This window comes from Megascapheus bottae, chromosome 1 (genome assembly GCF_031878675.1).
Source record: "Megascapheus bottae isolate mThoBot1 chromosome 1, mThoBot2.hap1, whole genome shotgun sequence".
Taxonomy (NCBI): domain Eukaryota; kingdom Metazoa; phylum Chordata; class Mammalia; order Rodentia; family Geomyidae; genus Megascapheus; species Megascapheus bottae.
In genome coordinates, this window is record NC_143509.1 from 7,950,858 (window position 1) to 7,976,741 (window position 25,884).

Consider the following 25,884-nt stretch of genomic DNA (forward strand, 5'->3'; position numbering starts at 1 on the left):
ACAGCACCACTTTTGGTATTCTAGTGGTTAATTGCCGATAAGAGTCTCACAGACTTTAGTGCCTAAGCTGACTTTGAACTGTGATCCTCAAATCTCATCTTCCTGAGTAGCTAGGATTACAGGTGTGAGCCAATGCTCACAAGCAAGACAATCATTAAAGGAGGTAAAAATGGCCATGAAGAAATCCACAAAGAAGTATTCAACCTCTTAACTACATAGGATATGCAAATCAAGAAAACAGTGTGATTCTGTATTATGTAAATGCTGAAGGAAATCTACAACACCAATTCTGGTGAAGTTGAGAAGAAACAGGCGTGCTCAGACACTGTTGTCTGAGGATGCCACTTAGTATAGCTATCATGGAAACAAGTTCATACCTGAGTGGAAAGAGAGATTAGTAAAAAATATTCCCTCAAACTTAAACAAAATCTCACATGTAAGGCCATAACTGTTGTTCTGAAAGTGTTGACATTTTATTTGGATTCTTGTATGTGTTCATTCTGTTTCTGCTAAGTAAAAAATCAAGTTATTTTGTCTTGCCTAGTGGTGGAGACTGACATCTGTTATCCCAGCTACACAGGAGACTGGCATCTGAGGACTGGGGTTTAAAGCCAGCACAGGCAAAAGTCTATGAGGGTCTTATCTTTGAGTAGCTCCTTGATATGGGGATTGTGTAGATGTATCTCAAATAACAGAGGAATAACCCTGATCAAAAATGCTCACAAACAGCACCAGACACTGAATTCAGTCCCAGCGCTGTAGAAGAGGAAGAGGAAGAGGAAGAAGCAGTAGCAGAAGTAGCAGCAGAAGCAGAAGTACAAGAGGAGCAGGAGGAGGAGGAGGAAAAAGGAGGCGGAGGAAGAAGAAGTTTTTTGTTTTAGGAGGAAGATTTAATATAGAAGGGGATAACTTAAGGGGATACTGTGTAACCTCGGACTGTGATAAGTGGTTTCTATGCTCAATTAGAAATGACCAGAAGAATTTGTATAACACCTCGCCAAATGGGAATATTAAGGAAAATTCACACTGAAAAGAAAATTGTTTTTCCGAAGTATAGCAAGTAAATTTCTTTCAAAGACAAATGTCCACATATAGACAGACAAAGCCATAGGGGCTTTGCAGGGTATTCTTGAATTCATATATATTTTCTAGATGGATATGTATATACATATATATATATGTATATATATATATATATATATATACTGAGTCCTATAATGAAGGAAATGAATCAATGATGCTGATATTCAGCCAAATAGTTTTCCCTCTTGCAGTGGACTACTTTGTTCTGTGCTTCACAATCCGTCAAGACAGGAGACCACTCTGCCTGGCAGTCTCTCCAGAGCCCCTATCACGTCCTGGTTCCTCAGGCTGTAGATGAAGGTGTTCAGCATGGGAGTGACCACTGTGTACATCACCGAGGCCACCTTGCTTCAGTGAGCAGAGGAGGACACCGCAGAGCTGAGGTACACTCCAAGTCCTGTCCCATAGAACAAGGAGACCACACAGAGGTGAGAGCCACAGGTGGAGAAGGCTTTGTGCTTGCTAGCCGTGTTGGGAAACTTCATTAAACAGGAGAGGATCTGATGGCATGAGAAGAAGATTCCTAAGGCAGCAAACAAACCAAACAACACAAAAGCCAGGTACACACAGATGTCATTGATGAGGGTGTCAGAGATGGCCACTCTTTGAATTTGAGCTACTTCACAGAAGAAATGGGGGATGGTGGTTCCCGGGGAGAAGGTTAATTTCTTCATCAGTAGGACATGGAGTAGTGAGATGCAGAAAATGAGAAGCCAGGACAGCAGAACCAGGAGGCCACAGAAGTGAGGGGTAACGATAAGTGGGTAGTTCAGTGGGTGACAGATGGCCACAAAGCGGTCATAACCCATCACAGTGAATAGGAAATTTTCCATTCCTCCAAAAATCATGAAGAAATACACCTCACTGAGGCACTCTGGGTAGGAGATGTCTTTCTCTGGGTCTGGATGTTCACCAGCATCTTGGGGATGGTAGTAGTAGTAAAACAGATGTCCACAAAAGACAGGTTGGAGAGGAAGAAGTACATGGACGTGTGGAGGTGGGGTTCAGAGATGACGGCCAGGATGATGAGCACATTTCCGAGCACGGTGATCAGGTACATGGACACGAAGAGCCCAAAGAGGATGGGCTGGAGCTGAGGGTCATCTGAGAGGCCCAGCAGGAGGAATGGTGATTCCCCTGTGTGGTTTTGTGCTGTCATAGCCCTGGCTGTTTTCCTTGGGGCAAGTATGGAAAAGTTCAATCAATGCCCACTGCCAGCTCAGGTGGTCATGCCCTTCCCCTGCCAGATGCGTTTTTTGTTTCCTAGGTTGACCTGCACAGCCAAGATTGGCTACACTCACTTTCATATCCCTGTCTTGTATTCACTGACTGTGAAATTTTGTGTTTTGCTAGTCCTGAGGCTTGAACTCAAGGCCTGGGCTCTGTCCTTGGCTTTGTCAAAGTTAGAGTACTATTAAGTGAGCCACAGAACCACTTCCAGTTTTTTCTATGTGTGTGGTACTGAGGATTCAACCTCGGGTGTTCGTGCATGCTAGGCAAGCACTCTATCAGTAGGCCGTGCTGCAATCCCTATGAAATGTATTTTTCTAAACCTTATTCTTACCTACTTGTCCAATGGGGCTGTAATTCAATAATCAGTTTTTGAGTAAAAGACCATTTTATCCATGTCACCACAACTCCCCCCACTCCAACCCCTCCCTCAGTTCACTCAGTTCAAGCTTCACATTTGTACACTGAATATTAGGAATGATTTTGCCCACCTTTCTTCTCTCCATTTCTCTGTCCACCTTTTCCACTGCCTTCACCTTTCAGGAAGCGCTTTCAACTCTCAGGTACAATTAACTCTTTTACCTCTTTTCCTGGTGGCGGGAATGTTCTCCATGTAATAGGATTGAGTTGTCCTCCCGTGTGTGCAGGCCATGGAGCGAGCATCTATCACAGGAATGGGAGCATTTGTGGGGAAGATCTCAGTACATGGAGGTCCCTGATATCATTCAGCCTCATTGCCTGGAGTCCAGGCCATGTTCGTAGGCTGAGCTGTTCTCAACACAACACATCTGTTACTTGTGTGGATGGAATATAGCATGGCTGGTCAACATGGCTGTGGATGCCTCCCGATAGAGAATTCCTTCTAGGTTATTTATTGCAAAATATGAGAGAGGGTAAAAAAGAGACTACCAGCTGCACAGAAATGAGGACAAAAAAACACAACATCATTAAAATAACCTACGCTATGCTTAGCACATTTAATTCATGCCGGTAATCCTAGCTACTCAGGAAGTGGAGAGCTAAGGTTTGGGGTTTTAAGTCAGTCTGGGTAAGAAAAGTCTGTCAGAGTCTTATCTCCTTTTTGTAGCACTAAAAGGATGACAGTAGATCTCGTAGTAGCCTTGAGTAAGTAGTCTCACACACACACCATCCATCACTTGCATGGGATTTCATGCTCTGGAGCAGGAACATATTGTGTGGAAATCAGCAGAATTAATGGATCATGTAATAGCAAACTGGATGAAGATGATTCATATGCTGAAGGCTCTGAAAGAGCAGTTTGTCTGGAACATTTACAAAGAAATCTTAAGGTTTGAACACTAGTGTTTGTCTTCTCCAGAACAATTACAAGTGTCAACATCTCTTATGCTCATGCAATGGAAGCTGTGTAAATCAGAATGACAGCATTCGGGAGGAAAATCTTCTGGGAAATGGAAATCATTTGTGCTGGGGGGAGGAAAGATGGAGTAGGAAAGGAAGGCACAGGCCTTTTAGGCTGAGACAACGAATGAAATCAGCCAGGCTGTCCTGTGGATGAAAGGAGAACAGAAACAGACATACAATGGAATAGTATTCAGCCTTTAAGAACAATGGATTCCATCCTGTGTAGGAAAATGACTGGAAGCAAAATAATCCAGGTTCAGAAAGACAAATGGTACATGTGTTCTCTTCTTCACAGTTTTGTATCTTTGTATCTATTCGTCTGCCTACTCAGCTAGCTACCTTCTTACCCACCTTCCAACCCATTGTATGTCTATTATTTATGTATGTATGTGTCTGTCTATCATGTACGTACCAGGCTACTGTGATATCTCAGTTTCTGTGTATGTGTGTACTATTATCTATGTATGTATGCCTGTGTATATCTATCTGTGTTATATCTATCTACCTTTGTACTTACCTGTCTGTCTCTTGGTTAGTTATATATCTATCTATGTGTTTTTGTATTACCTTCTGATATATCTATGTAATTGCCCATCTATTATCTGTGTATCTATCTGTCTGTGTGTCTATCTGTCTACTGAACTGTATCTTTGTTAGTTTTTATCTTTGTTTTTTTCTTTTTCATTTATCTTTAATGCTATCTTCTCTTACAAAGTTTCATGAATTACAATGAAATCTTAAATTTTATGTCTAACTCAATGGGCATACTGACAGTTAACTGTGAAATATGTGTAGTTTTCAGTTGTCATTTCCTACCTAGACACTTGATATTTATACAGTGAGATGTAAAAATTAATATGGAAGGGGGGATAACAAGATGAGGGGCAGGGGTGAGGCAAATGTAATGGGGACCAAAACATGAGAATGGGCATCAGTGTTTGTGAAGTAATGCACCTTCTATCGGTGATTATAATGTAACCCTTCTATTAATTAGAATGAAATACAAAAAAGATAATAAATAGTAGGCTTATCTCAAACTTGTTTACCCATTAAAGAAATCTAATCTTTTCAGGATTCTATACAGGGAGACAATTGCTACTCTATTTGAATCATTAAAGGTAAGGAAAATGTCATTCTTAGAATTATAATTTTTCTTAGCATCTAATTTCTATTATCTGTGATCAATCTACATATTATCTATCTATCTGTAAGTATATCAGGAATGTAGTTGTTTGTGGGGACAAGCCAGAGAGAGAGGGAAGTAATGGTGGGATTAACACAGAATATGTGTGAAGATGAAGATAAAATCCACTAAACCCTGTTGAAATCAGAAGAAGGTACCATGGACCAAAGAAAGAGCTACAGAGGGGTTTAGTGTGATCAAAACACAATATATGCCTTTGTGGAAATACCCCAGCAAAACCCCCTTTTCCAGTTGGAATACATAGAAAACCATTCTGTGCACACAGCCAGTGTGCATGTGCAAAACTAAGTGAGGGAAGTTGAGTGCCAGTGGCTCAAGCTGGCATTCTAGCTACTATGAGGCTGCAATTGAAGGATCAGGGTGTGAAGTCAGCTCAGACAGGGAAATCCATGAGATTATCATTCCTGATTAATTACCAAAAAGCCACAAGTGAGCTGTAGTTCACTTGGTATGGTTCAGAAGTTCAGGGACACTGCAAAGACCCACAGTTCAAGCCCCATGACTGGCACATGCACATGCAAGCACACACACACACACACACAACACACACAGTTCAAGCCCCATGACTGGCACATGCACATGCAAGCACACACACACACAACACACACACAATACACACACACAACACACACACAGACACACATGAAGGTGAATTCTTCTTTATCAATAATTCCATTGTTGGCTAGATTTTGTTATGGACACTAATGGGAAAGGAAAGTCCACGAGACCCTTATTTCCAAATAATGACAGAAAAACCTGGAAGTGGAGCTGTAGCTCAAGTAGTAGAGTGCTAGCCTTGAGTAAAAGGAGATTAGGACAGTGCCAAGTTCAAGGCTCACGCCTAGAGAACAAAGAAGTCCAGTGGCATGGAACCCAACAGACAATACCTGGTGCACATGGATCTTTAAGCAGGTGATTAATAAATACATAATTGGATAAAGCAAAGCTGACAGATAACGCTGATTGTTGGAGAAGAGCAAGAGACTTTCTAGAAAGGAACTTCATGAGAAAGGTGCCATAGGCTGGAGAAAGAAGGGAAGTCAGAGTTTCCAAAGCATGAGCTCCATGAGGATGATAAGTTACCTGTAGATCTGGGACCTCACCTGCAGACGTGAGCCCACTTCTGGTCCTTTTTCTCTTGTTTCTCCTCACTGGATATAAATTTACATTTCGCCCGTCTGTATCAGGCTACCGTGGCTCTGTCTTCTTTTTTTTTTTTTTACCACTGAAGACTTCTTATCCCCCAACTCCTTCTTAGAACTTTGTCAGCTAGGGTTTTCACGGAGACTGGATTCAGAGAAGGGCGTCAGAAGCTTGTGCAGTTTCTTGCAAGTCAATCGATGAATATACTAAGATCTCATCAAATGAATTGTATTTCATGAAATAATTGTCTTCATGGAATAAAATATCTTTCTAGTCTCCAAACCATTTTGTTCCCATGAGTTAAAGTGAAGATGACATCATGGATAAACAGATTTAGGTTAATTTCTTGCAATATTGTAGGCTGTTACCGGGAGAGAGGAATTAATTTATTCCAAGGGGAACATAGTTCTTTTTGTTTTTTTTTCCCTTTTGTTTTGATTAAAGAAAATAAAAAGGAATCCTTAAAGGAACTGTTACTTTCCTGTTACTCTCTGGAGACAGGTCTCTTCACTGTCTTGAAGAATATTTGGACATGTAACAGATCACTTGATCTCTATAGGGAAAAACAATTTCTTGGTTTTTATTCATTATTTTAAAAGTATCTCATGTTTTAAAGTGATAGAAATCACATGCTTAATATGGACACTGCGAAGCTAGCACACTACCAAAAGTTTCCATCTATAAAATTATATTTGTTACCTCATATATTTTACCCTTAGTATCCATTCAGAATATCACAAGAATAGCTCAGTGCCACCTTCAGTGGATTTAATAAATGTATGATCATTTAATTATTATTATTTAATGAATGCATCCTCCCTTGCTAACTGGACATTTGTATTTTCTGATCTTCATTTCTCCCATATCAGCCCCAAGTTCCTTACCTTCTGTTATCATCCCTCTCAGCCCAATTGATGGATGTCTTTTTTTAAACATTTTTTATTGTAATTAAATAAAAGGATTACATGATATTTGCCAGATAGAAGGTGCATTAATTCACATATATTGATACCCTTTCACATGTCTTGGTACCCATTATTCTCCTTCCCACACCCGTCTTGGTTTTCCCCCCTTCCCTATCCAATTTCAAATAACCAAATACAAATAAATTCAATATATCAGATAACAAAGTGAGATACTGTAACAATATGAGATACCCAAGGGACAGCAAAGGAGATGAGAGATAACATAGTACATTAAGGACAAAGTCATTCATTTTATGGCTTTTGTTTCAATATCCTGGAGGTCCTTTCCATTAGCTTCATACTATATGGCCTAATTTATCCATGTTTTGCTCTATTGCAGATCTCTGCTAGTAGAGCCCAAGGTTTCTACTGATTATGACAAATGAGGGAAACCATTTAGCCTAAGTTCCTTTGAGTCTGGCTTACTTCACTTCATATGATTTTTTTCTAAGATTTTCTAAGATTTTTCTAAGATTCTTTTTTCTAAGAATTTCCATTTCCTAATAAAGGGGGCGATGTCGGGTTTTCTGACAGCAGCAGAGAATTACATTGTGTACAAATACCACTCATCAACTGAGGGACATGTAGGTTGGTTCCATATCTTTGCTATGGTGAATAGTGCTGCAATGAACATTGTTGTGCTAGTGGATTTAGTATGCCCTAGGTTCTGGATGGTTGGGTAAATGTCAAGTAGTGGAATAGCTGGGTCATAGGGGAGCTCTATGTTTAGCCTTCTGAGGCACTGCCATACTGCTTTCCATAGTGGTTGAATGAGTTTGCACTCCCACCAACAATGTAGTAGTGATCCCTCCTGGCCACATCCCCTCCAGCATCTGTTATTATTCGTTTTCCTGATCCTGGCCATTCTAATTTGAGTGAGGTGGAATCTTAGAGTTGTTTTGATTTGCATTTCTTTTATGACCAGAGATGTTGAGCATTTCTTCAAGTATCTATAGGCCATTTGGTTTCTTGTTCAGAGAAGAATTTCTTTAAGTCTTTGGCCCATTTTTTAATGGGATGGTTGTTACTTTGGAGATTAGCTTGAGAGTGATTCAACTTTTTGAGTTGTTGATATATGTTAGATATGAGGCCATTGTCTGTTGTTTGGTTGGGGAAGATCTTCTCCCACTCTGTAGGCTTCCTGACTAGTTTACTAGCTATCTCCTTTGCCATACAAAAGCTCGGCAGTTTAATGCAGTCCCACTTATCCAGCCTTTCTCTGATTTGTTGTGATTCTTGGTCCTTATTAAGAAAGTTTCGACCTGTGCCAAGGAGGACTAGTGTATCTCCTATTCCTTCCTGTAAAGTTTTCAGTGTGTCAGCTTTTACCTCCAGGTCTTTAATCCATTTGGAATTAATTCTTGTGCAGGGTGACAAAGAAGGATCCAACTTTAGTTTTCTGCAGGTGTTTAACCAGTTCTGCCGGCACAATTTGTTGAAGAGGCTGTCTTTCTTCCATTCTATTTTTTTGGCTCCCTTGTCCAAGGTTAGGTGGCCATATGTCTGTGGTTTAATATCTGGGTCCTCAGTTCCATTCCATTGGTCTTCAAGCCTGTTCTTGTGCCAGTACCAAGCTGTTTTGATAATTACAGCTCTGTAATAGAGTCTAAAGTTTGGAATTGAAATTCCTCCAGCGCTGTTCTTTCTGCTAAGAAGTGTTTTTGCTATACGGGGTCTTTTATTATTCTATATGAAAATTTGAATTCCCTCTTCTATTTCTTTAAAGAATGACATTGGGATATTGATGGGTATTGTGTTGAATTTGTAGATAACCCTTGGCAAGATTGTCATTTTCACGATATTGATTCTTTCAATCCAGGAGCACGGGAGGTTTTTCCATTTCCTTAGTTCTGCTTTAATTTCCTTTTTCAGGGTTTTAAAGTTTTCATCAAAAAGGTCCTTTACATTCTTAGTTAAGCTAATTCCTAGGTACTTTATTTTCTTTGATGCTATTGTGAAAGGTGTTGCTTTCCTGATTATTGCCTCGTTCCTCTCACTGTTGGCGTAAAGGAAGGCAGTTGATTTTTGAGGGTTTATTTTATAGCCTGCTACCCTTCCAAAGTTTTGAATCAGCTCAAGCAGCTTGGGAGAAGAGTGTATAGGATTCTTTAAATACAGAATCATGTCAGCTGCAAAGAGGGATAGTTTTAATTCCTCTTTCTCTACTTGGATCCACTTTATGCTTGCTTCTTGCCTTATTGCACTGGTTAGGAATTCTAATACTATGTTAGAGAGGGGTGGAGAGAGAGGGCAACCTTGTCTCATTCCTGATTTTAGAGAGAATGGCTTTAGATTCTCACCATTAAGTGTAATACAAGCAGTGGGTTTGTCATACACAGCCTTTATTATATTGAGGAATGTTCCATGGATTCCTAGTTCCTCCAGAGCTTTTAACATAAAGGGGTGTTGGATATTGTCAAATGCCTTTTGTGCATCTATTGAGACAATCATGTGATTTTTGTCCTTGCTCCTGTTGATGTGTTGAATTAAATTAATGGATTTGTGTATGTTGAACCAGCTTTGCCTCCCTGTGATGAATCCAGTTTGATCATAGTGTATAACTTTTTTGATGAATTGTTGTAGACAGTTGTCCAGTGTATTGTTGAGATGTTTGCATCGATGTTCATTAAAGAAATAGGTCTATAGTTCTCTTTCTTTGATGAATCTCTGTCTGGTTTGGGGATGAGGGTTATACTGGCTTCATAGAATGAGTTTGGTAAGGAACCTTCATTTTCAATTTTGTTGAAGAGCTTGAGGAGTATTGGTGTGAGCTCTGGTTTGAAGACCTTATAGAATTCAGCTGTGAATCCATCTGGCCCTGGGCTTTTCTTGGGTGGAAATTCACTAATTGCCATTTCTATTTCAGATCTTGAAATAGGCCTGCTGAGTTGGGTTAGTTCTTCTTGGTTCAGAGTGGGTATGTTAATATTGGCTAGGAATTCATCCATTCCTTCTAGATTTTCAAATTTGTTGACGTAAGGTTTGAGAAGTATTCCCTCATGATATTCTGGATCTTGGTAATTTCTGTCGTGATATTACCATTTTCGTATGTGATTTTCTTTATTTCCATATGCTCTCTTCTTTTTTTGGTAAGATTTGCTAAGGGCTTGTCAATTTTGTTAATTCTTTTAAAGAACCAACTCCTTGTTTTGTTGATTCTTTCTATAGTTTTTTGGATTCCAAATCATTTAATTCTGCTTTGATTTTAATAATTTGCTTTCTTCTACTGGGATTAGGGTTGGTTTGTTGTTCTTTTTCCAGGATCTTAAGGTGAGACATTAACTTGTTGGTTTGCAATTTTTCCAACTTGTTGTTGTAGGCACTCAGCGCTATAAATTTTCCTCTGAGTACTGCCTATGCGGTGTCCCAAAGGAGTTGGTATTTTGTGTGCTCCTTATTGTTAAATTTCATAAACTGTTGGATTTCTGTTCTGTTCTCTTCGATGACCTATTGGTTATTCAACAATGTGTTGTTCAGTCTCCATGTGTTACAGGGTTTTTGTTGGTGAAGATGTGTATTCAGTTCCAATTTGATGCCTTTGTGGTCTGAGAGCACGCAGGGAATAATTTCAGTGTTTCTGAATCTGTCCAGGTTTGTTTTATGGCCTAAGATACGGTCTATTTTGGAAAATGTTCCATATGCTGCTGAGAAAAACGTATATTGTGTTGTTGCTGGGTGGAATATTCTGCAGATGTCTGTTAGATCTAGTTGGTCTATATAGTTGTTCAGTTCTAAGGTTTCTCTGTTGAGTTTTTGCCTTGTTGATCTGTCCATAGCTGAGAGTGGTGTGTTAAAGTCACTGATAATCACTGTGTTTTGATCTATGTATGGTTTCAGTGAAAGTAAAGTTTGCTTGATGAAGTTCGGAGCTCCGGGATTGGGTGTGTAAATCTTTAGGATCGTTATGTCTTCCTGGAGGAAAGATCCCTTTAGTAGTATGTAGTAACCTTCTTTGTCTTTTCTTACTAATTTTAGTTTGAAGTCTATTTTATCTGATATGAGGATGGCAACTCCAGCCTGTTTATGGGGGCCGTTAGCTTGATAGAGATTATTCCAACCTCTCACTTTCAAAAGATGATTGTTTTTTTGGGTAAGATGTGTCTCTTGAAGACAGCAAAACAATGGCTCTTGCTTTTTGATTCAACTAGACAGTCTATATCGTTTAATTGGGGAGTTAAGTCCATTGATATTGAGAGTTAGGATTGAGAGATATTTATTAGGTCCTACCATTTTAAAAGCTTTTATTAGGGCCTGTGTCTTGACAGTTCTTGTGGTCCTTAAATGGTATGCTGTTTAGGTGCCATTTCTTTCCTTATATTGCATTTATTTTGGTTTTCTATGTATAGAACATCTTTGAGAATTCTCTGTAGTGTTGGTTTTGTTGCGACATATTGTTGGAGCTTTTCCCTGGTATGGAATAGTTTTTTTTCCCCTCAGTTATGAATGAGAGCTTAGCTGAGTACAGTGTTCTTGGTTGGTAATTATTTGCGTAAAGGGCATGACGTATATCCTTCCAGTCACTTCTTGCTTACATGGTCTCTGCTGAAAAATCTGGGGTTATTCTTATTGGTTTGCCCTTATAGGTTATTGATCCCTTTTCTCTAGCTGCCTTTGGGATCCTTTCTTTGATTTCTATTGATCCAGTTCAGATTACGATGTGGCGGTGGGATATTTTTTTCTGGTCAGGTCTGTTTGGGGTTCTAAAAGCTTCTTGTATCTGGATGGGCCTGCCCTTCTGGATATTTGGGAAATTCTCTGAGATGATTCCCTGGAGTATATTTCCAATACCATTGACCTCTTTCTACAGACCCTCCTCAATACCAAGTAGCCTTAAATTAAGCTTCCAAATTGTATCTTTGACCTCCTGATGCGCTCTCTCATATTTCCTAGATTCCGATTGCCTCGTTTTCTGTTCTTTCTCTATAATAACTAAATTATTTTCAGCCGCAGAATTTCTGTCCTCTGCATTGTCTAACCTGCTATCAAAGCTATCTACTTTTTTTTTCATCTCCCTTGCTTCTAATTGCTTATTTTTGAAGCCTTGCATCTCTTCTTTTAGATCATGTATGGATTTCTTTAGCTCCTTGATTTCCATTTGAGTGGTCAGCTCAGTAGCTTTATATTCTTTGGACATTTGCTGGAGTTTGGTCACGCTTTTGTTTGTGGATTCTATGAATTCATCCATCTTTCTTTGAAAACCCTTTTTTATGGCCTCCTTTATGGCTTCTTCTCTTTCACTTATCACCTTGTTTATTATTTCCTCTTGTTTAGCTATGGCTTCTCCCTTATCTCTTTCTTTATATTTTCACATTTTTCATTAATGATATTTATCAATTGCATTTGTATAGCACTTGGAAGACTCTCCTCTAGGTTTGCCAGTGACAGTTCCATTGTCTGTTTGGATTGGGTGGGGGATGTTGTTTCTTGTTTTGACATTTTTCTTGAGTTTCTTCTTTTGCCCATTTCAAAACGGGAGCAAGATTAATACTAAACACGATTATAGTTTTTCAGATATAACCAACCTAGACCTCTGTAGCTGGCAGACACTAGATGTTCACAAGTTTTGATTAGTGTTATTACTCTTTCTTTTTGTGCACTTACAGACCAGTCTAATACAACCACTGATAAGTGATTTATACCCAAAACAATAAGCCTCTCAATCCAATATCTATTGTCTTTAAGTCCCTCTGAGCCTAGAGAATAATTAAACACATAGATATACAGTATTTCTCAACAGCCATCAAGTGTAGATCCATGCATTAGCAGGGTTGAAAGATGAACAGAGGACCAGAGATAGAAAAATAGAATGAGAGAGGTCAGCGGAGGTAGACGAGGATTAACGTAGGAGTGTAAGAACATTATCATCATAATCAGTAGAAACCTTGGGCTCTACTAGCAGAGATTTGCAATTGAGCAAAATCTTGATGCATAAGGACATATAATGGGAAGCTAATTGAAAGGACCTCCAGGATAGTGAAACAAAAGCCATATAATGAATGATTGTTGTCCTTAATGTACTATGTTGTCTCTCATCTCCTTTGCTGTGCCTTGGTTATCTCATATTGGTATAGTATCTCACTTTGTTATCTGATATATTGAATTTATTTGTATTTGGATATTTGAAATTTGATAGGGAAGGGGGGAAAACCAAGACGGGTGGGGGGTGTTGGGGGGAGGGAAACAGGTACCAAGACATGTGAAAGGGTATCAATGTATGTGAATTAATGCACCTTCTATCTGGCAAATATCATGTAACCATTTTACTAATTACAATAAAAAAAGAAAAAAAAAGAATGTTATCGTAATGAAAAAAAGGTATAGGGTAAGGATTACTGACCTAAGTTGGTAAGTAGGTAGCCTATTTGAGTACAAAGTTTGGAAAGTATTAGAAGAAAACTTAAGTGTTGCTGCACGGCTAGCTCTTAGCCCAACCAGTGGCCTCACAGAGGACCATGGGATGGATCTGCGAGCTTCAATCTGAGCGCGCTGGGGAGATGTTTTCCTGTGCTGCTTCCAGGGGCGGCCCCCAGCAAAGGGTCTGGGGATTGAGAGTTTCCAGGATCTCACAGTAGGACCAGCAGGAGACCCCTCTGTTCCCAGGGGCGTGGCCCAGCTGAGGATGTGGGCTCCAAGGGCAGAGCGTTGCCTTTTTGATTCTCAGAAGTGAAGCTTGGCTGCTGGTCGGCCCTTCAGATCCCTGCTGTGTTTTCACTGCTTTGTCAGAGAGTCTGTGACTGTGGGGGGCACCTCAGGATTCCCAGCTGGAGGATGTCCCGCTCAAGAATTGAGGGGGGGCAGATGTTGGCTCCTATTTTCCTGCACCCCCTACCCGCTGTTGTAAGGCAGGGTCTCAGCACCCTCCCCTCTCCAGATCCAGTGGCCTGGGAGAGGAACCTTGTGGGTAGGTGGGAGCTGGGACAGCTCCACCTCCCCTGGTGGGGTGCTGAGTCTTAGGGTCCATCCACCTGTGGTTCTCCAGTCAGAGGGCTGGGAGTTGAGCCCCTTGGGCGGGTGGGAGTTGGGACAGCTCCGCCTCCCTTGGTGGGGTGTTGGGTCTTAGGTAGCCTGCCTGTCAATCTCCAGTCAATGGCCTGAGGGAGGGGGCTGTTGAGGGAAGGGACAGGATTCTAAATTCCTTGCCCCCCTGCTCCTGCCAGTCTTTCTCCGGCGGGGTGGAGGGGTCTGAGTTATGTTCTATTGCTTGGCACCGCTCTGCTTTCCCTATGTGTTTTGGGATGCGCTGTGTTACTCACGCCTCTGCGTTCCCTCTGTGAGTGTTCCACGGTGGTGGGGAGTCATTTTCTCCCCTCCGGTCTCCTCCGCCACCTGTGTTCTGTGTCTGGGTTCTGCTGCTTGCTGTTCTGTTTCCGCATCTGGGTTCCGCTGCTTCTGCTGCTAGCTTTCCCAGTTCTATGCAGGTTTCTGCAGGTCTGGGCTGCCCTGCCCGGCGCCCTCTGCCGCCGCTGGTGGCGAGGGGTGAGGGAGGGGTCCTCGCATTCTGAATTCTTTGAGAAAGTTGGATGTGAGCTTTATCTGGATTTCTTTTCTGGTTTGAGTCCTTCTCCGTTGCTTTTTGAGTTTGTTGTGGATTTGTTAAGATAATTGGCTCATGAGACTCCCTGTTTCTCTCTTTTTGTGAGAGAGAGATAGGCAGAGTCCCTATTGCCTCGGAGCCATCTTCCTTCCACCCAATTGATGGATTTCTATGAAGTCAGCTTAGAAAACACTGCCGGGCATGATGTCTCATTCCTGTAATCCTAGCTACTCAGGAGGCTGAGATCTGAGGACCTTGGTGCAAAGCCAGTCTGGGCACTAAAGGCCTTAAGACTCTTATCTCCAATTTACCACCAGAAAACTGGAGGCGGGGCTGTGGCTCAAGTAGTAGGGCAGTAGTCTTGAGCTGAAGAGCTCAGGGACAGCACCCAGGCCCAGAGTTCAAGTCCAATGACTGACATAAAAGGAAAAGGAAAAAGAAAAAAGCAAACAATATTAGTTGGGTGCTGCTGCCTCGGGCCTATAGTCCTTGTTAATTAGGGGGCTGAGATGTGAGGATTTAGAGTCAGACTCAAGCTGTGGTAGAAACGTTTGTGTGAGTCTTATCATCTATGAACAATTAAAAGCCAGAATGAAGCTGTGGCTCGAGTAGTAGAGCACACACACACACACACACACACACACACACACACCGGAAAAGAAACCAACCCCCCCAAATAAAACCAGGAACATATGATCACCTTATGATCCTATTGAAGGCGGATATTGTGTATGCGTGCATGTGTGTGTGTGTGTGTGTGTGTGTGTGTGTGTGTGTGTGTGTGTGTGTGTGGTTCCTGGCCTAGAATTCAGGGCCTGGGAATTCTCTCTATCCTTTTCTGCTCAAGGTTGGTGCCACTTTTACCATGACTCTACTTCTCACTTGTTCTTATTTAACTGCAAATAAGGTCTTGGAGGACTTCCTGCCCAGGATGATTGTGAGCTTCCATCCTCAGATCTCAGCCTGTGGAGTGTCTGGGTGTTCAGGCTTGAGCCAGTGGCATCAGAACTGATCTTTGTTGTTCCGTTAGTGGAAGTCACATCCTGAATACACAGTGACATTCTGAGATTTGTTTTTCAACTTTGGATGCAGCTTTTTCTTTCTCTTGATGGATTGATCTGCTGAGTGACAGGGATGAATGGAAGCTCCTGTCTAATCTAGATCTTAGGACCTTCCAGGTTTCTCATTGTTTGTTGTTCCCTTACAAGTGAGGGTTCACCTCCTCTCCTCTCTCTGTTGTGGGCCTTGAACTCTAGGTCTGGGCACTATCTCTGAGCTCTCAAGGCTAACACTCTCCTTGTTTGAGCCACAGCACCACTTTCAGTTTTCTGGTGCTTAATTGGAGGTAAGAGTCTGATGGACTTTCATGTCCAGGCTGGGTTTGATTTGTGATCCTCAGATGTCTGGCTCCCGAGTAGCCAGAATTCAGGTGTGAGCACAGGTTGCCCCGTTTACTTCCAGCAGTTTTATGGGTAGAGATAAGAGTGCCACAGACTTTCCTGCCCAACCTGGTTGTGAAGAACCATCCTCACATTTCAGCCTGTGAGACCTGTAGCTCAAATTAAACAGGAAATCATAGAGAATGTAAGGAGAGATATTGCCGACACTAGTACTTTTTGGAAAGTTCTGTAATATTTTATTAAATAGGAGGAAAAATTGACAAAAGGGATTTCAATAATTCGAAACTTTATTCAGAGCACAGGAAATGCTGATGAGAATGAGAGAAGTGCTTTGTGGATATTCACTTTCAAAGAGCCCCAGTCCCAGGAGAGAAGGAAAGCCTCTCAGATATTCCACACCAAATATTAAATATCCACAATTAAATTGATTTTACAGTGAAGTAAAGGATTGTTAACACAGTCTTTAAGAGAGGTAAAATTGGCTATGAAGAAATCCATGAAGAAATATTGAACCTCTTTAGATACACACGGTGTGCAAATCAATAAAACACTGTGATTTTGTATTATGTCAATCATGAAGGAAATCTACAACTAGTTGTGGTGAGGCTGAGAAGAAACAGGCATCCTCAGACACTGTTGGTGTGGATGTCACCTATATAGTTACCATGGAAATAAGTTCATACGTGAGTGGGAAAGAGAAATTAGTAAAAAACAAAGAAAAAATAAAACCCTTGACTTAAAATCTCATATGTATTGCCATAATTGCTGTTCAGAAAGTGTAGGAATTCTACTTGGATTCTTGTATGTGTTTATTCTGATTCTGCGAAGTCAAAAATAAAATTCAAGATTTTGTATCAAGATTTTGCTCTATTGCAGATCTCTGCTAGTAGAGCCCAAAGTTTCTACTGATTATGACAAATGACGTATTGGTATAGTATCTCACTTTGTTATCTGATATATTGAATTTATTTGTATTTGGATATTTGAAATTTGATGGGGAATGGGGGAAAACCAAGACGGGTGGGGGGTGTGGGGGGGGGAGGGAAATGTGTACCAAGACATGTGAAAGGGTATCAATGTGTGTGAATTAATGCACCTTCTATCTGGCAAATATCATGTAACCCTTTTACTAATTACAATTTAAAAAAATAAAAAAATAAAAAATAAAAATAAATAAAATTCATCTTGCCAGGTGGCAGAGACTGATATCTGTAATCCCAGCTGTGAGGGTGTGAAGCTGATATCTGAGGATAGTGGTTTAAAGGCAGCACAGACAAAAGTCTATGAGAGTTCCATCTGTGAATAGCTTCCCCCAAAGGGGATTGTGTAGATGTGTCTCAAATGATAGAGGGATACCCTGACCAGAAATGCTAATGGAGAGCACCCAGGGGCTGAATTCAAGTTCCAGGGCTATCACAGAAGAAGGAGTAAGAGAAGGAGGAGGAGGAGGAAAAGGAGAAGGAAAAAGAGGAGGAGGAGGAAGAGGATAAGAAGTTCTTCAGAATGTTGAGAGGAAGAATTGACATTGAAGAGGATAACTTAGGGGGGATACTGTGTAAGTTTGGATTGTGATAAGTGCTTTCTATATTCAATTTAGAAATGCCTTAATATGCCTGAATGGGTATATTAAGGACAATTCACATTGAAAAGAAAAAAAGATTTTAAAAAGATAGCATGTAGAATTCTTTGTAAGACATGGATACACATTGACAAACAAAGCCATAGGGATTTGCAGAGAAAACATGACCTAATATCTCTTTTGTAGACGGAAAATATATACTGAGTCCTAAAATGTAGGAAAAATTTTGACCATGCTGAAATTCAGCCGATTTGTCTTCTCTCTTCCAATGGAATACTTTGTTATGTGGTTCACAATCCATCAAGACAGGAGACCACTCTGCCTGGCAGTCTCCCCAGAGCCCCCATCATGTCCTGGTTCCTCAGGCTGTACATGAAGGGGTTCAGCATGGGAGTGACCACTGTGTACATCACTGAGGCCATCTTGCTTCTGTGGGCAGAGGAGGACACCGCAGAGCTGAGGTACACCCCAAGTCCTGTCCCGTAAAACAAGGAGACCACACAGAGGTGAGAGCCACAGGTGGAGAAGGCTTTGTGCTTGCTAGCCGTGTTGGATATCTTCATTAAAGAGGAGAGGATCTGACGGTAAGAGAAGAAGATTCCTAAGGCAGGAAACACACAGAACAGCACAGTAGCCACATACATAGAAATGTCATTGATGAGGGTGTCAGAGCTGACCACCTGGAGAACCTGAGCTAGTTCACAGAAGTAATGGGGGATGGTGGTTCCTGGGGAGAAGGTTAATTTCCTCATCAGTAAAACATGGATTAGTGAGATGCAGAAAATGAGAAGCCAAGACACGAGGACCAGGAGGCCACAGAAGTGAGGGTTCATGATAAGTGGGTAGTTCAGTGGGTGACAGATGGCCACAAAGCGATCATAAGCCATCACGGTCAATAGGAAATTATCCATTCCAGCAAAAACCAGAAAGAAATACACCTGAGTGAGGCACTCTGGGTAGGAGATGTCTTTCCTCTGGGTCTGGATGTTCACCAGCATCTTGGGGATGGTAGTAGTAGTAAAACAGACATCCACAAAAGACAGGTTGGAGAGGAAGAAGTACATGGGGGTGTGGAAGTGGGGGTCAGAATTGACTGCCAGGATGATGAGCAGATTTCCGAGCACGGTGATCAGGTACATGGACAAGAAGATCCCAAAGAGCATGGGCTGGAGTTGAGGGTCGTCTGAGAGGCCCAAGAGGAGCAATGGTGATTCCCCTGTGTGGTTTGTGCAGTCATAGCCCTGGCTGTTTTCCTTGGGGCAAGAAAGCAACAGTTCAATCAATATCCACTGGTAGCTTAGGTGCTCATGCCTACCCAGGGATGCCTTTTTCTTTCTTTGATTGCTTCGCACGGGAGTGCTGTGCAAATCCAATCACTTTAACATTATAGTATTTGGGTAAATATCCTTTGTTTTATATTCCCTGAGTTTTTGATGTCTTTATTTTCTGGTGGTATTCCTGAGGCTTTTAACTCAGGGCCTGAGTGCTGCCCGTAAGTTTATTTTACTTAAGGCATTTTGCTAATTCAGATCCACTTCCAGCTCCTTGGTGGCTCATGGAAGATAAGCGTCTCACAGACTTCTCTTGACCGGGGTGGCTTTGAACCATGGTCTTCAGTTTTCAGACTCTTGAGTAGCTTGGATGACATGTGTATCACCAGTGCTTTTCTTTGATTTCCCTTTTGAAATTTAAAGAGATTGATTTTGTTACAACCTTGTAGAATATTGGAAAGTGATTTCATGTGCCACTTTTGATATCCTCCATATTTTTTAATCCTATCAAGTGTGTAACAGTGATGTATTATTTATTTACAATGGCAACAATCTTTATTTTCTGATGTGACACTTTTCATGGAAGTATTTTTTTAATCTAAATACAGTTTTTGTAGAAGCCACTTTTAGATTTCAAATCATCCCTATCTGTCTATTTGTTTGCCTATATAGCTATCTCCTAAGTGACATAAAGGACATTGATTTATTCGGCTGTATTAATTAGTAGCCCTCAGAAAGTTATTCTTTTAATATTAAATATAGTTTTAACTTGTCCTTAAGTAGATGTACCAAGGGGTTTCAATTCACCCTATCAGTTTGTGAGCAAAATGCCAGTTCATCAAAGTCTCTCCTTCCTTGCTCTCCGCATCTCTCCCAGCTCTCCCCATTCCAAAGTTTATCTGGTTCTAGCTTCTTACTTGTTCATTGAACATTAGTACTGTTTTTCCCCACCCTTCCTGCTCCCCATCCATCCTCCCTCCCCTTCCCCAGGACCTCATCTCTCAGAAAGTTCTTTCAACAATTATTTTACCACTTGTGTATGTAGCGGGAATATTCACAACCTAATAGGCCTGAATAGGGAAATGCAATGGTGTCCTCATGGAACAGTCCTGTGGGGTTTATAGAACATGGAGCAAGCGTCTGTCTCCTAAATCTGAAGATTTGCTGGGAACATCCTAACAAGTGGGGGTCCTAGCTGTCATCAGCCATATCGTCTTAAACCCAGGCAGTGTTGATGGACAGAACAGTTTTCACGACACAACACGGTAAGTCTGTTACCTGTGTGGCTCGAATGCAATATGTAGTCTGGCTGATTGTGGATGGCTCCTCCCAGACAATGCTTTCCAGGTGACCTCTTTCAAGATGAGGGAGTGAGAAAAAAAAGCATATGAGCAACAGAGAAAAGAGGAGAAAGCAGTATTATGCCAATAAAACAACCCACAATGAGCTTAGTGCCTGTGGTCTGTATGCCTAGCTACTCAGGAGGCTGAGAGCTGAGGTTTGAAGTTCCAAAACGTCCTGGACTAGAAAAGTCTGTGTGATTCTTACCTCCAGTTTGAAGCACCACCCTAAAACAGATTGAAGTGGAGGAGCTGTGGCCTTAGTGTTAGAGCTGTAGCCTTGAGTAACAAAGTTCCGAGACAGTATCCAGGCCCTGAGTTCAAGCTTCAGGACTGGTGCATATGAGCATTCGTGAACATGTACACACACACACACACACACACACACACACACACTACAATGCGCATGTGAGATTTCAGAGTACAATAAAAGCTGTTGAAGTACCAAAGCAAAACCCCTATGTACAACCCACACATATGGATTAAAAACATTCTTTTTTTCCTTATTCACACTAGTTTATTGGTATTAGTACAATTAACTTACCACATATGTTATAATGGCAATTTAAAACCCAATTAGAAGAATATGCACATAGTTTATGACATAAACAATAGTGTACATTTACATTCTGATAAGTGGTAGTTGCTAGTGGTCTCAGAAGCATAAAATACTGGTAGATTGCTATTCTAGACATTACCTATTAATATTTGTGGATTCAAAAACCTTCTATGCACAGAGAAGAGAATGTGCATGTGCTCTGTATTCAGTGGGCTGGTAGAGGAGGGGAATTGAGAAGTTGCTGTGATGATCAAAGAATGAAGGTGAAGAAGGCCCATTGTAAAGATTTCTTTTTCCATATCCTTAATGTTTCCTTTACATGGGTAAATTTTGTCCATTTGTGGGTTGTGGGGGATTTCTTGTGTCACTATTTATGATTGTGTGGATATCACTTGGGTCCTGTGACAATCTAAGTGTAGAAGAAATGAAAATGTCGGCTATGTAATAAGAAGTTAAGATCATGGTAGGCATGGTGACAGAACCCTATCATCCTAGATACTCAAAAGTTAGAGGATAGTCGCTCAAAGTTAGCCTAGAAGCATAAGACTCTACCTGGAAAAAGAAGGTAGAGGGGCCTTGGCTTAGTTTGTAGACCACTTTTTCTATCAAGTGTAAGAAACTGATATGAGCCTGAGTGCCACCTTTTCCAGGATAACTCAGACAAGCTTGTCAACCATATAACAATCCTAACATATAGATCTAGACAAAACCAAATAGAAACAAACAAGACATTCAAAACTGTTGAAGAACAATAAGAGAGTTTGTTGGCAACAACTTCAGGAATGGAAGCCCACGGAACATAAGGATGTTGGTTAACACCAAAATTCACTGCAAAAATAAGTCTCTGAAGTTGGGTGTCAGCGGCTCACATCTGCCATCTTAGTTACCCAGGAGGCTGAGATCTGAGAATCAGGGTCAAAGCCAGCCCCAGCTGGAGTCTGTGAGACTCATTCCTAATTAAGTACCCAAAAGCTGGAAATACAGCTGAGGTTCCAGAGATAGAATACTAGAGCACAAAAGTTCAGGAACAGGGCACAGCCACTGAGTTCAGGGCCCTTCACACACACACACACACACACACACACACACACACACACACACACACACACACTTAGAATTCCTCTAAGTACTAGCTTTATGAATAATGGGCTAGGCATTTTGCCTAGTGGTAGAGTGCTTGTCTAGCATGTACAAGATCTGGGTTTGATTCCTCTGTACCACATGTATAGAAAAGCCACAAGTGGGGCTGTGGCTCATGTGGTAGAGCACTAGTGTTGAGGAAAATGCCCACGGACAGTGCTCAGGTCCTGACTTCAAGCCCCAGGACTGGCAAAGAAAGAAAGAAAGAAAGAAAGAAAGAAAGAAAGAAAGAAAGAAAGAAAGAAAGAAAGAAAGAAAGAAAGAAAGAAAGAAAGAGAAAAAACCATTGGGGGTAGATTTTCTTATGGACACTAAGTGGAAACAAACAATACATCTTTTTTTGCCCCCCTCCAACCCCGCCCAGTCAAACAATACATCTTAAATCATATATGCCAGCAAAGTATTTAGTGAACATACCTGAAAAATAAAGTCTAATCAATACCTGGTGTCCAATATATCTTTTGTGGGTGGTTAATGATTGCATAATTGGACACAGAGAAGCTGACCCACAGGCTGATTCTTGGGAAAGAGTGGAGGAAAGCTAGAGACTTTCCAGAAATGAACTTTATGGGGAAAGATGTTCTGGGCTCTAGAAAATGAGAGAAAGAAAGGAAATCAGAGCTTGGCAAAGCATAAGCTTATTAAGGATGAGAAGTTCCTTGAAGTCCTGGGACCTCACCGGCAGATGTGGGCATCTGCCCTTTCCAATCTCATCATCCCAAGGGTTTGCCTGGTACTTACTCAGTTTTCTTGTTACCTCACTCTTGTCATGAATTTATATTTCATCTTTCTTTACCAGGACACCCCCGTTCTGTCTTTGGGTTATCACCAAAGCTTTCCCTTGTCCCCAATTTATCCTCAGAAGATCGGCTACAGTTTTCATGAAGACTGGAATCAGAGAAGGGAGTAAGAAACGCATGTAAAGTTTCTTGCATCTCCATAGGTGAATTATAATCAGATCTCTTCATTAACTAAATTGTCCTGTTGTCTTTCTGGTAGTCTCCAAACGGTTTTGTTCCCATGAGGTAACATGTAGATTACAGAATGGAAAAGGAATGGTAGGCCCAAATACCACAGAGGCCTTTTCCTGTGAAATAAGAAATTCTCTCCTCCCCACCCCCATGCTCCCACCCTGATTCCGGTTGTCTTACAAGGACAGCCAATCACAGCACAAAAGCAGAGACTCCAGTAAGCGATTTTATATCTGATGTTGGGAGAAACAACATGCCCCCCACCCGTGAAAAAAAGTTGGAGAACCTATATTTTTTGTTCTTCTTAGTTTATTTTTCTATCTGCTATTCTGCTTAGTCTTAGATATATAGTCTAAAGTGAGCCCTAGGCCAGTTTTAGTTGTGTGCATACTTAATTCTGGATATATATATATATATATATATATATATATATATATATATATATATATATTCCACTTCTGGGCCTTGAACTCAGGGCCTGAGCACTTTCCTTCGGCTTTCTCAAGGACAGAGCTCCACCACTTGAGTAACAGTACCACTTCCATCTTTTTTCTGTGGTACTGAGGAATCTAACCTGGGTCTTAGTGCATGCTAGGCAAGCACTCCACCACTAGGCCAAACTCCTGGCCTCTGGTTATACTTTTTATTGCTCAATTTTCTATTATTATTATTATTATTATTATTATTATTATTATCATCATCATCATCATTACTACTACTACTACTACTAGTCCTGGAGCATGAGCTCAGGGCCTGAGTGCCATCCTTGGGCTTTCTCAAGGCTAGAGCTCTACCACTTGAATCACAGCCCCACTTCCAGCTTTTACTATGTATGTAATATTGAGGAATTGAACCTGGGTCTTTGTGCATGCTAGGCAAACACTCCACCACTAGGCCAAACTCCCGGCACTTATTATTATTTTTTATTGTTGGGGTAATATATAGAGGTGTTACAGTTACATTTGCCAGATAGTAGGTGCATTACTTCTCACACAGTGATATCCCTTCTCATGTTTTTGTCCCCATTTTCCTCCCCCACCCCCATCCAATCACTTATTTCCCCCTTCCCTTTCGTATTTCAAATAAACATATATACAATATCTCAGGTAACAAAGTCAGATACAGTAATAATATGACATTAACCAAAGGGCAACGAAAGAGAAGAGAATAACAGTACATTAAGAACAATAATCACATAAGATAAAGCTCTTGTTTCCATATCCTAGAGTTCCTTTCATTTAGCTTCATCCTACATGACATTATGTACCTAGGTTTTGAGCTTTTGTAATTCTCTGCTAGGAGAGTCCTAGGTGTGTGTTGATTATTAAAAATGAGGGAAACCATTGAGCCTATGTTCCTATGGGTCTAGCTTACTTCACTTAAAATGATTTTTTCCAAGTCTTTCCATTTTCTTGTGAATGGGGATATGTCATTCTTTCTGATGGCAGCATAGAATTCCATTGTGTAGAAGTACCACATCTCCTTAATCATCTACTGAGAGACATCTGGTTTGGTTCCATGTCTTTGCTATGGTAAATAGTGCTGCAAAATAGTGGCTTTAATATGTCCTTGTTTCTGGATGAGTGGGTAAATGCCAAGGAGTGGAATTGCTAGGTCACATGGGAGCTCTATGTTTAGTCTTTTAAGGAACCACCGTATTGCTTTCCACAGTAGTTGAATGAGCTTGCACTCCCACCAGAAGTGTAGTTATTGCTCAATTTTCTATCTACTTTTCTTTATTTTCTTCTATTTTATTCCATATTTCTTTTATGGCCAGAGATGTTGAGCATTTTTTCTTGTGTTTATTGGCCATTCTTATTTCCTCTTAGAGCAGTCTCTTTTTTAGTCTTTAGGCTACCTTTTAATGGGATGGTTGTTTCTTTGAGAACTTGTCTTTGAGATATTTAAGTTTTTGAACCATAGGTATATTTTAGCTATGAGCTATATCTGTTGTATGGCTAAGTGAAGATCTTCTCTGGCTCTGTGTGTTTTCTATTTAACTTGCTAGCTATGTGCTCTGCCATATAGAAGCACTGAAGTTTAATGAAATCTCATTTGTCCAAACTTTCTTTAATTTGTTGTATTTCTGGACCTTTATTAAGAAAGTTTTGATCTGAGCCAAGGATCCCTAGTTTATCTCCTATTCCTTCCTGTAGAGTTTTCAGAGTGTTTGCTTTTACCTCGAGGTCTTTGATCCATGTGGAATTTATTCTGCTGTAGGGTGAATATAAGGATCCAATTTTAGTTTTCTACAGATGCTTTAAGCAATTGTGTCAGCACCATTTGTTGAGGAGGCTTTCTTCCATCTTATTTCTCTTTTTTTTGGTCTTCTTATTGAAGATTCGGTGACCATAGTTCTGTGGGTTGATTTCTGGGTATTCAGTTCTAGACCATTGGTCTTCAGGCTTGTTCTTGTGCCAGTACCAAGCTGTTTTTCTTTTTTGTCCATGGGGCTTGAACTCAGGGTCTGGGGGCTGTCCCTGAGCTCTTCGGATCAAGGATAGCACTCTACCTCTTGAGTCTCAGCACCACTTCCGGTTTTCTGGTGCTTCATTGGAGATAAGAGTCTCATGGACTTATGACTTCCATGCCCAGGCTGGCTTTGATTTGCAATCCTCAGATCTCAGCCTCCTGAGTAGCTAGATTAGAGCCTTGAGCTTCCAGTCACCAGCTTCAAGCTGTTATTTTATTGCTATAGCTCTGTAATAGACTCTGAAGCGTGGTATTGATATTCCTCCAGCGCTGTTCTTTCTGCTAAGGATTGCTTTTGCTATTTGGGGTCTTTTATTATTCCATATTAATTTTTGGATTGCTTATGCTATGTCATTAAAGAATGACATTGGGATATTGATGGACATTGCATTGAATTTGTAGATAGCCCTTGGCAGGATTGCTATTTTCACTATGTTAGTTCTTCCAATCCAGGAGCATTGGGGGGTTTTCCACTTCCTTAATTCACATTTAATTTCCTTTTTCAGGTTTTTAAAATTTTCATCTTAGAGGTCCTTTCTTCTTTGGCTAAGTTAATTCTTATTTTTTTTGAGGCTATTGCAAAAGGAGTTGCTTTCCTGATTTCTGCCTT

General features: G+C 40.8%; 1 protein-coding gene across 1 annotated transcript; it reads right to left on the bottom strand.

Annotated features, from left to right (window-relative positions):
- Window positions 1-17,811: 17,811 nt before the first annotated feature.
- On the bottom strand, window positions 17,812-25,001 carry LOC150068264 (olfactory receptor 7D4-like). Its single transcript, XM_090355848.1, has 3 exons — window positions 24,983-25,001; window positions 22,628-22,719; window positions 17,812-18,774 (listed from the first exon to the last, which is right to left on the bottom strand). Exons 1-3 carry the CDS (start codon window positions 24,999-25,001, stop codon window positions 17,812-17,814), a joined length of 1,074 nt encoding a protein of 357 aa, XP_090211974.1.
- Between the last annotated feature and the right edge of the window lie 883 nt (window positions 25,002-25,884).

Bases quoted from the DNA above. Each gene is read 5' to 3' on its own strand.
- LOC150068264 (XM_090355848.1), bottom strand. The intron at 18,775-22,627 runs GTAAAGAAAGAT...TCTTGCCCCAAG, and splicing joins GACAGAACGGGGGTGTCCTG to GAAAACAGCCAGGGCTATGA.